We start from the raw sequence: 16,830 nt of genomic DNA on the forward strand, positions 1-16,830 counted from the left end.
GTCTCCCACACTATGAACTTCACACACATTGCTGCAAGTTTTTTAATAAAAGTAATCCACAAAATTTGCATGAAACTCAAATGTTTTCCAATAATTAAAAGATGACCTTGTTATTTATTTCAACTTCTGCTAAACATAAATGGCTAAGAATTTTTGATTTTTTCTGGTTTTGTTTGGATATCTTTTCTTTTTCCTTCTTGTTTACCATTCATAAAAAAAACAAAAAAAACCTTTTTTTTTATTTTTAATTGAAAAAATTTAAATGCAACTATTTTGTGACTTTAGACAAGTTATAATTAATAATAATTAATAATATAATAGAAGTGCTTAAACGTATTATGTACTGCAGCTTTTTAATGGAAATGAAGTACTAACATCCAAGTTATGAGTTACAAAGTATTAATGACAACAAGAAAGTGCTCCTTTGGTAGTTTTCTGCCAAACTTTAGTATTTGTGTCACGTCAGATTTGGATATTTGTACATTTGCATATTATGCTACACTTGATCAGCTCAGATGCAAAGAGCTGATTAGATTTACTTGGCTGCCAGCTGATTATCACTCTTTTATAAACTAACAAGCCAAAGAGGAAATGACAGAAACAACTGTAAAAACAAGAACTTCCCCACCAATAGAATAACAAGGTGAGAAGGTTGTAGATTTCTGCATTCACATCTGACAAAGAATAATAAAAGTTTCTTTACTTACCGTCCAATGATGAAGTGGGGCAGAGCAATGATGAAGGTCCCAAAAGACATCAATAAGCATCCCAAAGATATTATCTTTGGTCTATGAAGCTTCGCCCCAAAGTAACTGACGAAAGCTATCACCAGCAGATTACCTGTGGAGATTAAACCAGTATCACCATTTAAAAATGTTCATGCTGGGTGGCAATAGCACAAATACAGCAAGAGCGAACAGTAAATGGTCACTGTATGCATACATACAGTGCAGTAGATACAAACATGTTCAGAGAATAGATCGGGCTGCCCTCAGGTAAATTAATATTTTAGCTACATATTTTCAAACCTTCTTTTTGATGTTTGGACGTTCCCATGTTTCTACACTGAGACAATCCCACAGGAACTCAGAACACACACGTTTTCATAGTTGCTGTGAGGAATTTACCCCCAACAGGTGCTCTTTTTTGTACTACCTGCCCCCGCCCATCCTCAAGACGTTCTACAGAAGCACCATAGAGAGCATTCTGACCAGCTGCCTCTCTGTGTGGTGTGGAGGCTGCAGCGCCTCCGACTGGAAGAACGTGAGGAGAGTGGTGCGGACAGCAGAGAGGATCATCGGGGCCCCCCTTCCCTCCATTCAGGACATTTCATCCCAGCGCTGCGTGTCCCGAGGCCGAAACATCATCAGTGACCCCTCACACCCCCACCATGGACTGTTCTCCCTGCTGCCCTCTGGAAAGAGGTTCCGCAGCATCTGGTGCAGGTCCACCAGGTTCCGAAACAGCTTTTTCCCACTTGCCATCAGACTGCTGAACTCTTAACTGGACTGCACTTAAAATCTGGTCTCCACTTCATATCTTGCACATGTACATAGCTAAGTAACTTCCATTTTACTGTCAGTCCTGGACTTTATATTTTATATTCATATTTATATTCATATTTTATACTGTATTTTATTTTATTCTGGAGTAACCTCACAACATTGGAACCTCAAAACACTGTCCTGAGCCGTATGCAACGAAATTTCGTTCTGTATACACCCTGTGCATGCAAAATGACAATAAAGTCAGTCTAAGTCTAAGTCTATATTCTAATTTATCTGGTAAATGTATTGCTTTTGTTTGGAGGAAGTAACTTGCTTTATTTAACATTTTGTTTTAATCATTCTCTTCTCTTTGAGGTCACCTGGTCATGTGTTGCCATGGAAGCGCGCCCATGAGCAGTGCTGACGAGGACCTGGTGTTTTCAATCAGCCTCATTGGGAAAATCCATTGTTTGAGAGGGAGGGGAGATGTTTTTGGATTTTGTTTGGGCCCAGACTGTTTTTGTGAGTTGTGAAGTTGTTAGATAGTTGTAATTATGTAAAGATTTTCTAGGAATATAGTTTAGCACAAATGTTTTTTCTATATGGAAATGTAAATGTTGTCTCCACCCCTTAATTAGTCCTGGTAGGAGCCAATGCTTTAAAAGCCAGGTGGTTTAGATCAGAGAGAGACTCTCCCTCCTATTGTTTGAATGCATGTTATGCTGTAAACTGGAATGAAATGTTTGAAGAACTGCATAAAGAAAAAAAGAGCTCCACAATTTCTGGATTCTGTCTGATTTTTCATCTCAAACCTACAGTTGCTTTAGCACCTTTGAGTTTTCTTACTTTTTCTGAGAGTATTGCCTCCACCTCTGTCTGACACCCATTCCCTTTTTCTTGTAAGCAGCAGGTTGTATCTTACTTTGTGTATCAGTTGTGCAGATTATTTGAGCAGATCACCAAAACTCAGGGGATTTGACATAAAAGAGAATGTTTGTATGTTATCAATAGTTATAATGATTAAAACAATTTTGAGAACTGAAATAGGCAAATTTTATCAAATTTGTGTCCATCTTCACATTTTTACACAATAGTGTGGTTAACAATTTTTTTTTGTTTGGAAATATTTCAAACTGAAATGACAGAGAAGCCAGTACTGAGCCAAGTTGGCATTAAAAACAAAAAGCTCAGAACTGAGGAGTTTCATAGTGGCTCTAAATATTTGTCCTGGAGATAAGAACTGGATTAATGCAAAACAAGAGTGGATTTACTTGCCAAACAGCCATTCATACTCATCCCAAAGGCATTAAATTGTTTAATATATATGTAGTAGGTTGGCTGTTAGGCATATTTTTCAAACTGACAGCAACTTTATGTTGATGATTTGGGAAGACGTTCTCGTTCTCACAAGTGATGTCTTAAATCTCTAAATAGTTTTAGAAAATCAAAAGCAGACATCAAAGTTTTATCATTTTAAAATTCACTCCATCTAGGTTTTCTGACACGTAAGCTCCCTGTGGTAAATGGTAGAAAGATAAACTTTCATCACACAATCTAACCCATTTAGACAGCATTATATTCCTACAACATTTCTATCAGTGATGCATGTGTTTAGAAGTTCAGGGCATTAGGAACCTTAAAATTCTGGGGAATATACAATTTGATTTAGGGAAATATTAAGTCAAAAATTACATGTAAAAAGTCACACAATTTTTGTTAACTACAAAAAAATAAACTTGTTACTTGAGCTCATGTGGCAGATGCAATTAGTGTCACGATTGTAATTTCTCATTACGAATCTTCGCTCTGTCTCCAAAAGCATTCCTGGTTTTTGCTCGCTGCTTGATTCACCTCTAGTCTTTCTTAAGATTTTCTTTCCGTTTCTCTTCTGCCTGCACTGCCCTGCTCTGCCTCCATGTTGCCATGGCAATAATCCTATGGAAAAAGCTTGTTGCCTAGGCCACATGAGAAGTTGTTTTCACGAGAGACAGAGCGATGGAGGTAAAGGGAATAGAGACATTCAGCTACGAGTTAATCTGACGTGCTATCATCAACCTTTTCTTTTGCAGATGAGCATTGAGGGAAAAAGTACCACTTTCCATGCCTGTAGTGCTACTAGAGCTCTAGATTATGTTAGAGCCATTGATGGATGACTAATCTTCCTTGACCCAGATTTTGACTCCCCACCATAATAAGAATATGATTTCTGAGAAACAAAATAACAGAATGGTAAAACCTCTCACAATCATGTTAAAGTGTAAACAGGATACGTTTGCACAAGATTATATTATAGACTGGATTAGCTTTAGCAGTGAACGGGTAAGGAAACAGAAAATGGGCCTTGGGTTCACAAAGTCGTTGCTGTTTCAGTTTACACAAAACTTGATACAAAAGTGCATAACATGTTCTAATTCATTTTATTTTGAACAGATGACAAAAATATTATATGCAGATTCTAAAGGATATAAAGGCATGTCATTTTTTCTTTCCTTTTTAAAGTGACAACAAAAATCAAAATATGACAACTTCTCCCATAAGATTGCTCCACTTAATAAAGGGAAAGAAGCAATATGGAGCAATATGTTTGTATAGTAAAAAATCATTAGACAGACACAATACAATGTTATTCTAGTGATCAAGCATAAATTTTCTAAGACAAATTTAAGAGGTCTACTTTATACCTTCTAAACTATGTTTTGTCATAAGAACATTTTATAATTGTATTTCTCAAGACTCAGTATCTGCCACATTTTTTTTAGTTTGCATGTAAAACAATTTTATTATATTTGTGTCCTAGTACATTTTTCCGTTGAATGCCAATGACATGTCTGGTGGAAAGATTGCTTCGGTTTCATCACAATTGTCTCGGCATTTAGAGTTTGCTGCAGCAAGGCTTGAAATTTCCTGTCTTATTTTGAATGGTTAAAAAAACTAAGTTAGCTTTTACTGCTGTAACTGAGTTACAGCATTGACTTAAATCCAAAGATTAAAAGGCAAATTGTCAAACAAGTATGAACAGGTGGCGGCGTGCTGTGCAGAGCTAGAGCGAGCGCCTCACATAAACAAGCCATAAGTCTTCAACAAGCCATTGGGAGTTCGATTCAGGACCCTGAGGCCTTTGCTTTGTGTCTCCCCCTTCTTTTTCTGTCCATTCCCTGATTAGTAATGCAAATAAATTCACTCCTGTCACAAAAAACCTTAAAAAAAGATTTGTTGGCGTCAACTTGGATTCTTAGAAAATTTGACACGTACCTACAAATTTAGGACTTAAGTTAATATGATAATTAGATTTCAATCTGGAGAGACTCAGACGGAGATAAGAAGACAATTAGAAGAGTTTATTGACAAACAGAATTTAGTCTTTGGCGCTCGGGCCCCGGCTGGGGATAACGGTTATCGCAGCGTTAGCGATAGGCTTCAGATGAGCATTCCCGATGCTGTTAGGAACGTCATCCCCCAGGGCCCGGCACTGGTGGTGGAGGTTGAAGAAGGGTGCGGGCCTCAGGACTGGGCGAATGGAGGAGAAGGGGTGGTGGTGGGTTGAGCTCGGCTGGAGAGCGAAGGACACCATGAACGAAGGTCCTTATCAGCTGGGACTTGGTCGATGATTGGACGTGGCGTGGCTTGGTCCAGCGTTGATAGGTCGACCATTGTGGGCAGGTCGCTTCAATTAACAGGTCCCAGTGGGGATAAAAGAGTCTTCCAGTTTGAACTTGCGCCTAGGCTTCATTTGGTATAAACTGAAGTAGTTTCTTAAGAATGACCACATATGTAGTGATGAATGATAGCCACAATTTTTCTTTTGATGGTCACACTGAAAAGTTTGTATTGAATGGTCTGGTCTGGTTCTACACTGTGTTGTGTTTTTATTCTTTTTTTGATTTGCATTTCAAACCTTCACTGTCTAACAAAACTCCATCTAGGCACAGGCATTGCATGTCAGTACAAGCTGTACATTTTTAAGTGGTTGGTGTTTGTTTATACTTGACACTTATGCCTATAAAAATAAACTAACAAAGAGCCCTAAAAACGCTGTTATTTCCAAATTTTTTTTATCTTTGCAATGCTTTCAAACTGTGATTTTTCTTGAGTTTGCCCTCAAAGCTTCAAAAACCTTCATAGCCTGGTTCCTTGGGGATCAGTGCAGTTCAAGCTGGATTGTCAGTGCATTACAACAGAGTTTCAAAATCACATCTCTGAGTGGCATTTTCTTGTTGTGAAAGTCATTGAACATTTACCAAAACATAATCCATCTGTGATACGTTCAAACAGGCCAACAATTTAGACAATCTTATCTATTTCCAAGTGTTTGTACCTCTATTTTGGCCCTGAATAGATGTGATGTTTATTTGAAAACCCCCCGCTGATGTTCTCACTGCAGTGAAATGATAAATGTGAGAGAAGGTGATTTGCATGTCAAAATCAAAGCTTGTAAATGTCAGCTGATCTGTCCGTGCCAAATAGCATCACTGGGGGGGGGGGGGGGGAAAGAGGGAGTGTGGACAAGACGTTAAATTAATAACATAAGGGAGTTATGTTGAAAGAATCATCTTACAGATTCTAGGCTATGGCTGGGCACATCTTTGATATCTTTGTTATGTCCTTGTTTGAGACTCTGACTCATCACGCACAAACACACCAGTGTGTCTTTTTCTTGGAAATCTCATTAATCCTTTATCTGCGGTCTAAATATCTGAATAACCCATTCATATTTTTAGCAGAAATAACAGCAAGAAAAATAGATTTGGAATATGGTCGTACAAAACCTTAACAACAAAATAACACCAGTGACAGACAAGCCCACTCACCTATCTCAAAGCTCCCATCAATGACTCCTATTAGGTAGCTGGGGATGTCAAAGCGTCTTTCCAGCTGGGTTATTGTGCTCTTCATGTAGCTCCCCGACAGCGCCTTGGCAAAATAGGCGAATGACAATGCTACCAGAAACATCTGGAGAATTGAATGAGAGGAGGAAATAAGAGAAAATATTTACAAGAACAAAAAATGGATTTTGCTATTAGAACAGTGGCAGTTTTGTGGATTGGGCGCAATGCCAATGGCAACAGCTTTGACTAAGTTCATAATCTTTGAACAATTGGAAAAAAATGTCTCGTTTTAAGGCACAAATGTCTAGGCTACTTAAGTGTGTTTACAGTTTATTTTCAATATGGTCTTTAAAAGAATATGGCTTTAAATACCCCCAAATGTAAAGTCTATTACCTCTTTTGCTTTGAATTTTCAGGGCAAATAGCTGAAATATTGTGTGCACTAGACACACAGTAATGCAATTCTTTAGATTATGGTTTACTGCTTTGTTTTTGACAATGTTGTGTGAGTTTATTTTGAACTAAGTTTCCAATGATTTGTTTTGGCTTTGAAGCTTGATCCTTTAGGTTATTGGTGTTTTTTTTTGTAATAATAGAAAACTAAGGACCTTTTCCAATATTGCGTGGTGTGCTTAATTTGTCTGTGAAGTCTGAACTCTTATCTGGATGGTCACAATCAAGCAGGTTCAAGGTATGATGAAACTTAGGACTCGGTGGTATTGGCACTTCATCCCTACCTAACCCCATTTTCTTTCTGTTAAGTGTAGCTCATAAACCTGCAAAGTAGACTATTAGTAGATTATTACACAATTTCTGTGATAATCTAGTAAGTAGATTATTACATTACATATCTGTTTTTTGTTAAAGCAGGTGCAAAATGAGACCAAGTCATGTGCTAATTCCTACCTAACATGTGGTCTGTATGAGTCATCAATCACAGCCAGCCAGCTAATAAAAAAAAAAGGTAAGTGTAAAACAACACCATTGGGAAAAGTAAAAAATGGTAAAGAGTGAACTGTGTCAGCACACACTGTAAAGCTGCAGTAAGTTTATGTGTTTAGATCAAATGAGTAATCTGGTCCTTGTTTTACTCTTCTTCAGCTTGGACAAAAATGGGAAAGGGTCTTCTCCTTGGCCTGCAATCAACTGCTCCACAATGCAGCCCCTAATGAAAAAACTGTTTTGATAATTCCCTGCAAAAGCAGAGGTGGGGTAGCACAAGCTAGCATGGACTTTATTAAATATGTCTTTGACAGATGAAGCAACACTAAAAATGAACATAGGCCCTGATTATGCAGGTTTGTCACCAGGTTGTACAATTTGAAGGTTTTATGTTTCTTTTTGAGGCATCCTATGGTATTCAGTTCAACTATTAAATATTTTTACCAAAAAAACAATTTCCTTTCGCAGAGTGAAAAATGTGATATTCTTTGTTTTGCACATAAAAGCAGGTCTGTTGATTTCTTGAACTATTTTGTATTATTCCACAGACTTTTTAAGTAAAAAATATAGTTACAATGGAAAAAGTGGAATTCAAAAAAATAAAGACATACAGAGTGGAAATAAAAAAAATATGAAAGGATTTCATAGGGAACTATTACAGCATTCCCATTGGTGTGTGTCACTTATGTCATTAGCAGAGCAAATCAACAACAACAAAATAACACAACTAGTTTTAATAGAAAAGTATTGTTCAACATAGTGAGATCCATTCTTCCTTTTTGTTAATTATTCAAGTTTGTCTACATTTGTGTTTTTCAGTCTTTAGTCGTCTCAAGTGAAGAGAAGCCACTGTGAAAAAAACAGTGTTTAACTTCTTAAAATGGAGTTTGGACAAAAGAACAACCTTTATGTTGCCTTTAATCTGTGTCTAATCTCAGCCCATCTGCCTGTGAGCTAGAAAGGAACATTTGGTGGCTTCGGTTGTTTTCCTTACAATGTATTCCACTCAACTTACACCCCAAGAGAAACCCTGCACACGAGAGTCACATCATGCACATGATCAGACAGATACGGTCTGACCATATAGATAGCTGATCTTCTCTTATGAGACAGCATATCATTGTAAAGTACACGTTAAATTCACAACGTTATTTCCAAAGTCATAAAAACTAACAGCCCAGTCCCTTTCAGCTGCTACTGAACTAGAATTAAACAAATTACAAAGAGGAAAAAAATACCCAGAGTAGAACTTGTTTTCATATATTCAACACTCTTCACATGTAACCTTAGCAGGCTGTGAAAGAAAAAAATGGTCTTAGCGGCGCACATTCTCATACATAGCTTTCATTTACATGATTAAAGTGGAACAGAGCGCATCAGTGTAAACAGATCACGCTGGCCACCACAATTGGCTCAGGGGTTAAAGTTATTTTACATTGTCATGTGCATTTCCTGGGGAGGCTGAGTTCCTAACAAGCATGCATATACATTCGTTTCCCCTTTTGATGCCAGACATTGCATTTTCTAATGAATCAAAATGGCCTTTGTTACTGTCTTTCCAAACTAATAAACAAGCGAAAGAAACTAATTAACAGGACAAGCCAGAGTAGGTGGTTTGTTTGCGTCAAGACAACCCCACGTTCCATGCATAAGCATTTACCATTACAATAAGTTAGGCTTTTAAGTCAGTATTTAAGAATATGCTATTTACTTGAGTTAGCTGATGGTTTGCACCACTGTGCGTCTTTGTGCTTCAGCAGACAAGTTGTTGTTGAATTATGCTCTACATCCAGGTCATGGAAAAAACAAGTAAATGCTGTTTGATTTTTTTTTTCTTTTTTTAAATACTGTACCTTTTCACTCCCTGAACATTTTCAAAGTATCAAACTTTGAAAAAGTGTAACGCATCGATTAAAGCATAAAACTTTGTTACAACCACAAAGTTTAATACATTTTATTGGAATTTGACAACGATCAATGCAATGTAATAAATGGTTGTGAAGTGGAATGAAAATTATATGTAGTTTTTCAAGGTTTTACAAATAAATATTAGAGAATTCTGAATTGCAATTTAACTTGGCAACTTAACTCTAAAATCCTAATGTAAAAGTCCATCTGTACGTAATCTTAACTCTTAGCCTAATGTGTTAAGATTTGGCCCCTATAAATCTGGCAGTTGTGAAAGGTTGTAAAAGGAAAGCTGTTGTTGAAAGAAAGGCCCAAAGAAGCCAATTTGAAGTTTGCTAAAAGCTATGTAGGGGACACATGAAACATGTGGTAGAGGTTTGCTCTGATCTCAATGAGAACAAAATGTTAAAAGTTAAAGTTGTATTAACACTTTAGGGAAGCACTTTTGACAATGTGAAACTTATGGTGGGTGTTTTTAAAGACCTAAAACCCTAGAACTGCCAGTACTTTGATATTTGCCGTGCCTTTGAGTAATTTTGTTTTTGACACAGTTTCTTTTAATCTAACTAAATATTACAAAAAACTATTGTTCTGTCTGACTTGAGAATGACTAGAAATGTAAGGAAGAATGGTTGATAGATCAAATTGCACAAGCTACTTCCGCTGAACATGGCCAATTCGTAATTACCACTAATCCTAACATGCATGTTTATGGACCACGTGTGGTAAGTCGAGTGCATGGAGACCGGCCAAAATGTTAACATGCAAAGTCCAGAAAGACAAGGATTTAACCTGGTAACCTTTGGTGACCTGTAACCCGAGATGACAGTGCTCACCCCACCAAACCAATCAGCCTCATCTAGAGTTCAGACCCCGAACCAGTCCAAAGAAAGAAAATGGAACAACACAGAACATCAAAACTAAAAAAACAACAACTCAAAGGATAAAGACGACTGTTTGGAATTCAATTCATTTTATTTGTCAAAGCCATTTGTGTTGGGTGGCTGTACCATCTGGCAGCTCTTTGCAAACAGTAAAAAACACCAATCATCAAGGATTAAAGATGTGACACAGCAACATCAAGAGAAGATTAGATTATCATTGTAAAACACTTTATGTCCATGTTAGAATCGTAACTCCCAGTAAGAACCGCTCTTGACAAGACTACTGTTAAAACTTTCTAAATCAACCTTATATTATACACAATTTTTGCATACTAAAAAATTGTGAAAGTAAAATTTAAATAAGTCTTGTAAATTTAAAGGAGCCATCTATTCCTAAATCATAAGTCCAAATTATCTTTCCAGTTCAAGCACCAGTAGAACTTATCAGTTCTGTTTCTTTTATTGTGAACCTACAAGGCATTAACAAAAGTTTTAACTAACAATCATAAAGAAGCAAGAAAATTTTCAAACTATACATGATAAACAACCCTATCTAAAAGAGGGGAAAAAAAGAGTTCTCAGTTTCTGTCTTTTGCAAGAAATGAATGCAAAATGAGGTCACACTGAGACATTGTGGCACCATAGTTTTTAACCCATTTGGTGGAATTAACAAAAGCGGAGAATAATACTGAGTACCGGATTAGAGTTGTAGCGAGTTGTGCCATATCCCACCCAGTCACTCGGGGAACTAAACAATTCTGAGAAGAAATAACTCTGTCCTGCCTCAACAGTCTGTATTATGATAAGCTGCTTGAACACCATTGTCTCACATCACTTTCATGTCGGGGGGGAAAAAAAGATCTTCCAGAAGGATTGATCTTGTAGAGGGCTTTTGCTAGAACGGTTCATTTTTCCCTATTTGTTTACCTTTTGAGAAGTGTGTTTGAAGCTCTTGGTTAGAAAAGACAAAGAGGAATAGTCTGAGGTAGACTGGGAGATTGCCATTATGCTTTACAGAAATTTATAGAGAATAAAAGGCTGATGAGTGCTAGATGAGAATAATGGAGTAAATCTTGCAGAAAAGATATACAGCCAAGAATATGATTAGCATTTAAAACATGTTTGTAGTTAAAAAAATATATTAAAATGATCAAATTTAATGATTTTTTTAACATTTAATACAGTAACTTTTTATTCAAAACATGCTATTACTGCTTAGATCAGAGGTCTGAAACTCCAGTCCTAGAGGGCCACTATCCTCCAACCGTAAATATTGAACTAAATGACTGAAATTTTCTCCTTGGCAAGCCAACATGTTTTGCAAAGGCATGATTATTAACCAGTCATTCAATTTAGTGGAGTTGGAGCGTTGTTGTGTCCAAAGTTGCAGGACAGTGGGACTGGAGTATATAATATTTCTGAAAATGGTTTTTACTATCGGACACAAAGACGAGATCTGCATTTCAACAGACGAAGGGACAGATCCTTAAGGAGATGTTTGTTTTGCAGCGACAGGGCATCCATGAGTTAGAATAGTTTCAACCATCATAAGCTTCATCTTACTAAGGTCAAATGGGTTTGGAAGCCAACTCAAAACTTTGCATTCATTACGCTCACATTTGATCAGGCAGCCCTGAGAAATGTTCGTACTGTAGTAGGGTACAACTGTAAGAGGCCAGAGGATTTCCCCTTTGCTGTTTTGAACCAGGTGGCTTCACTGCCTCTCTAATAAAAGAAACTATGATGACGTCTAATCCTCATGGTGATTAGTCCAATGCACTCATTTATCCACATTGAAAAAAAAACAGTCAAATAAATGTCCCCAAACCAGATTACCTTCGTAGACAAAGATAATGGTCTGTTTTAATGTGCACATGAAACTTATGAGTCATTTTAAGAGAGAGGTTGATGTTAATGCACTATGACTTCAGATATCCACAGAATGAATCCAGTCATTCGCTCAATAAAACCTGTGCAGGATTCTATAAAGTACTCCTAGTACACACTGAAGGTGCATGCAGTGTGTTTTCTGAGTTTTTATTTTATTTTTTTTATTTTTTATGTTTATTTTTTTGAGATTCAGATCAGAAAAACTAAATAAAAAGCTCACCAACACCAAAATTCTTATCTGGGAAGTCAAAGATCTCTGAACCATGCCAAACTCAATTTGCTGCTTTATGCAAATCATGCTTGAAGCTGCAGCAATAAACTTATTTGTTTGCACTTCTGATAGTTTGTACCACGTGTAAGCAAAGCCACGCATAGTACTGAAGAACATACAGTTGGTGAATGGACCTCTGACCCACTTGTTTTGTCAGTTCATGTAAATTCAGTATCAACATGTTCACTTTATTGAAGTGAATTGACAACTTTTGATATGTTGACAAGCACTGGTCAGAGTAAGCCTAGTCCATATTTTATTGCTTTTTTATGCTTAATAGGTCTATGATAGATTAACAATTCCAAGGAATTGAGCTATTGAGAAATGGTTCTTGTAGAGAACTATTACAAATCCAAATGGCCCATGATCCTTACAACTGCAAATGATACATAAGTTGGGTGTTAATACCGAGCTGTGATCAGAAAAAATAGAAACCAAAGCTACCAAGGCTAAGTGAATACAAGCACCAGTTTAGCAAAACATGCTATTACTGGTGTGGAGGAAAGACATAAAGTGCAAATAGCAACATGAAGTAAAAGCACTAATTATTCTTTATCAGATGGTTATGTCAATGCTTCAATGGATTAGATTGAAGTTGAACCAGAATGCATTTGACTTGAGCGCCACATGCAGCAGAGCAGAGTTTTCTTCGGCTTGTTGTTGTCCTTCAGGCTCCAACTGTGTTTTGTTCATAGCCTAAAAATATCTAGTAATAACAAGACCACAATTGTTCCAAAAGATTCTAAAAGCTATTAAAGTGTGAATCATATCTAAGTGCTCCTACATCAAAATGTACACTTAGATAGACGAGTAGATCTTAAATTCAATCACTCCTCTGGATTCTTTCTTCAAGGTATTCAACATGGAAACGTCTCGCCTGCTGTACAGATTTTAGGTGGTTTTTAAGGTTTTAACCTTGAAAGGATAATTGCATCGTTGTGAACTGGCCAACAAATGTTATTTTGACCTCTGTGATGATGACACACTGCAAACTCTGATGGCAAGTTTTTTTTCATAAGAGTGAGAGCTCAAAAACGTCAGATGAAAAAGCAAAACATTACTGAGTAAAATAGGATTCATGTTTTATAAAGATTGTATCTTTGTTAAGAAATTAAATTTTAAATTACAATTGCATCCCACTGATCACCATTTTTTTTCCAGAAGAATATATTGTAAAGTTACTGTAATTAGGTTATTTACTAAAAATGTAGATGTATAGCTACTAGACAAGCATGTGACTCTATAACACTTAAATCAGCACACCAAACATGCTGGCTAAAGAGCATTAACCCTAGCATTCTGAAAGATAAATTAGCACATGTACCTTCAGACTGGTGCATGGAGAGCCGCTGGGTTTGCTGTTCGTCTCGTCACTTCGTCCGTTCTCCTGAACACAGTCTTCCTCGCTTCTGTCCTCCATTCTCCAGATATGTCTCTGTGTCTCCTTAGCAGAGGTCTCTCGCTCGGTGCAGATTCTTGGTATTGAGGCATGCAACCCTGCAAATGGATAATTCAAGCATGTGACCCACTTCTCACAGCAAAGGAAAAAATAAATAAATAAATAAAAGGAGGCAGCACAGAGGAAAACTGACACACAAATTGAAAAAAACTGCCAGTGTTTTGTCCTGAATATCTTCAGGCTTCAGTCACAAGTAAAAAGTCAGCATTGTATTCAGGCTGAAGGATGTGCTTGTGCTTTCAGAACAAAAGCTTTTTGTTTCAGGTTAACTATTTTAAGCTACAATATCAAACACCGTAAGCTGAACATTCCAGCCAATCAAACTCTGTACCTACTTGTATTGTTCATGGCAGTAACTGAGATCATGAGACCAAATATAATGAATCTTAAACCAGGACTATGAAGTCTGATAAAACCATAATCTTCAGCCTAAGAGCCTTAGTGCACTGAAACCAAATATAAACAACGTCAGAGGGGATTTCATTTACTTTTGAGATTGACAAGGTAAATATCTGTGACATAGCTGCAAAGTCAACAAAACAACACAATCAATTGTCTACTGTCGCTATTTCTTCATCCAGTAGGAGTGAATGCTGCAAGTCAATGATTCAATGCAACAGAAAACGTTTTAAGCTAATTTTAATAATAAACTGAATTTAATGCACTGTGTGATAACTAGGATTAATTGTAATGTACGTGTGATTGAACTGAAAGGATTTTTCTCTGTGTCTTGAGATGATATTTGTTGTGAATTGGCACTATTAAAAAAAACTGAACTAGATTGAACATGAAATGGTCAAAGTAAAGAAATATACTAGGTTAAAGTGTACTATATGCCCTTTTGGTCCACAAACATAATAACAGAATATTTACAAGTGTGGGTTTGGCCCAGTTATTTCTGTCAGACTGTCTGAAAACACACAAGCACCAGGGAATTGTGACATGCCAATGCTGTGCTTCAGAGTCATAGGAAAGCATCATTGTGTCACCCTAAATAAAGCTTCACTCACATCAACGTCAATGTCAGCAACATTTAAGTGGATGAAAGCAGGAGAAAAGATGGCAAGAACAAATAGAAATCATCCAGAAACTTTCTCATAGCTAATAGTTGACCTAGATTTTCAGACATTATTCTGAGCACAATGTTAAGCTGAAAAAAATAAGTAGGAAATAAAGCTTAAATAAGTATTGATAGAAACAATAACATTTAAACACAAATAATCTGGTTAAAAGTTAATCCTAACCTCAAGTGTCAAAACTGAAGCAGATTTGTCATTTATTTTCATTTTTCTAGTCTCAAGAAAATGCATTCTGCACAGAAGTTGTTCTGTACAGCATTTCTTGAACATTGCAGTCTTCCCTTTTCTGCACAGCTCTATTAATGTCTTGCCACAGCATTTCAATCAGGGTTTGGACTTTAAGTGGGTCAGTAGTACCGTGGTTCTTTTCATTTTCAACTTTTCATTTTAGAAGTGATTGTTTTGGTGAGATTATTCTCATTCTGCTAACACAATGGGAATTCTAAGACCAGCATGAGCTAAGCTGGTCTTTATAGGTTGGTTGGTAATAATTAATTAAACTATTGCACCATTGGTGGTGTAACTTTGTACACTTTAAGTTAAATTTAAATAATTTTTTGAAACTGTATTATATTGTATTATGTGTTGATGCTCTGATTTAACAACTGTTTGAATCAAAAACTTTATATTGTTTTTTTTGTAGATAAGTTGGTGTGTAACAAATAAATTATTTTTGTGCTGAAGGAATTCCAGTATAAGGAAAACCACTCCACCATCCCAGTCCACTCCACGTAGACATGGCAGCAACATGTATTATAATTTTACTTTATAATTTTACTGTACTAACAACTCCTGTCTTTTCTTTCACCCCTATTTTTTTTTTACCTCTGTCTCCTGCCGTATACAAATGATCTCTTACCTCTCTCATTTATATTATTTCACATATTAACTAAAGTCATATTATGTTGTTGGACACAAAAAAGTGAGGTTGTCACATTGGTGAGCTAGGATGATACACCACATTTACAGTTTCTCTCAACTGATTTTCTTCTCTCTGTCTTCACGTAGTGAACGAACCAATGAGGCTCACTAACTGCAACAGGTTCAGCTGTTCTATGTAAAGCAATACAAAATAGCACAAAATACTATATATGTATTTTCTTGCATTCTGTCAATGATTACATGACTCATTCTTGTTTTGAGCACACATTTAAATGGAAACACAAAGACCCAACTGCACATGCTATTTGAGCCGCCTTAAAGACGCTGACAACATTTTTATTAACACTACATGTTTCTGCTGCAGCTTGTCACTGATTGTTTTTCTGCTTGTCTTCCGTTCTCAGTACCAATTTGCTGTCTTATGACTTTCTCTGTATGTTCCATATCTCCAAACAACGTGTCTCCAGATCTCTGCTCGTTGGAACTGATAACCGCTCTGCTGTAATTTCTCAGAATTCTGCCTTGTGTAGCATCCTAACGTAACATCCTCATGATTCAGCTGTATTTATAAAGTAACTGCAATTTTAGACAACATAATGCTGGAAACAAACCCATGAACAAATACTTACCAGGTACCATCCCTCTTAAGAACAAAATCGACAGGCACTCTGCAACTGAGGATCTTACTCACACCAGCACTTGCTTTTATTGTCAGGAGGAGTCTAAATCAATACAGACAAGCTTCCCGTAGTCCGCTGAGCCCCGGTGCCAAGGAAAGCACCAACTACTTAATATTAAGATTTTTGGCTGATTTCTGAAAGAGGTTTGAGAAAACTGAGGCTCCTTTCTGCGCTTCCACGAGTTCAATAAATTAATTTCAAACTATGCTTGAAATCATGTATCAGTGCAGAACAATTCAGTGCTGGTCAGACCAGCACTGTCAAGGTATATTTAGTGTCAGAAATATTATCTAGGCAACTCTTAAGAGCAGCTCTCAAGTATTCTTGCATTTTAACAATTCAAGAGCAGCTGTGGTCCCTAAAACCCACAAAAACCAGGGGTCAATTGTACACCTCCTTTAAAAATATTATATAAAATTAGGTGCAACCGGCTTGTTTAAAATTCTTTATACATCTGTGATGTTAGCATGCCTAATATGCCAACACCACTCATGTCAGCTTTAAACATTATTGTGTTATAGT

At 36.7% G+C, this 16,830-nt stretch overlaps 1 protein-coding gene across 1 annotated transcript in view; it reads right to left on the reverse strand.

Annotated features, from left to right (window-relative positions):
- The window catches only part of slco1c1 (solute carrier organic anion transporter family, member 1C1), a 33,908-nt gene that overhangs the window by 15,242 nt on the left and 1,836 nt on the right, over positions 1–16,830 (reverse strand). The window contains exons 2-4 of the mRNA XM_032545660.1: positions 13,533–13,705; positions 6,296–6,437; positions 708–840 (exon numbers count right to left, since the gene is read on the reverse strand). Coding sequence (XP_032401551.1) covers positions 708–840; positions 6,296–6,437; positions 13,533–13,628 — 371 coding nt within the window. The 5' untranslated portion in view covers positions 13,629–13,705. The remainder of the gene's footprint in view (positions 1–707; positions 841–6,295; positions 6,438–13,532; positions 13,706–16,830) is intronic.

This window comes from Xiphophorus hellerii, chromosome 18, assembly GCF_003331165.1.
Source record: "Xiphophorus hellerii strain 12219 chromosome 18, Xiphophorus_hellerii-4.1, whole genome shotgun sequence".
Taxonomy (NCBI): domain Eukaryota; kingdom Metazoa; phylum Chordata; class Actinopteri; order Cyprinodontiformes; family Poeciliidae; genus Xiphophorus; species Xiphophorus hellerii.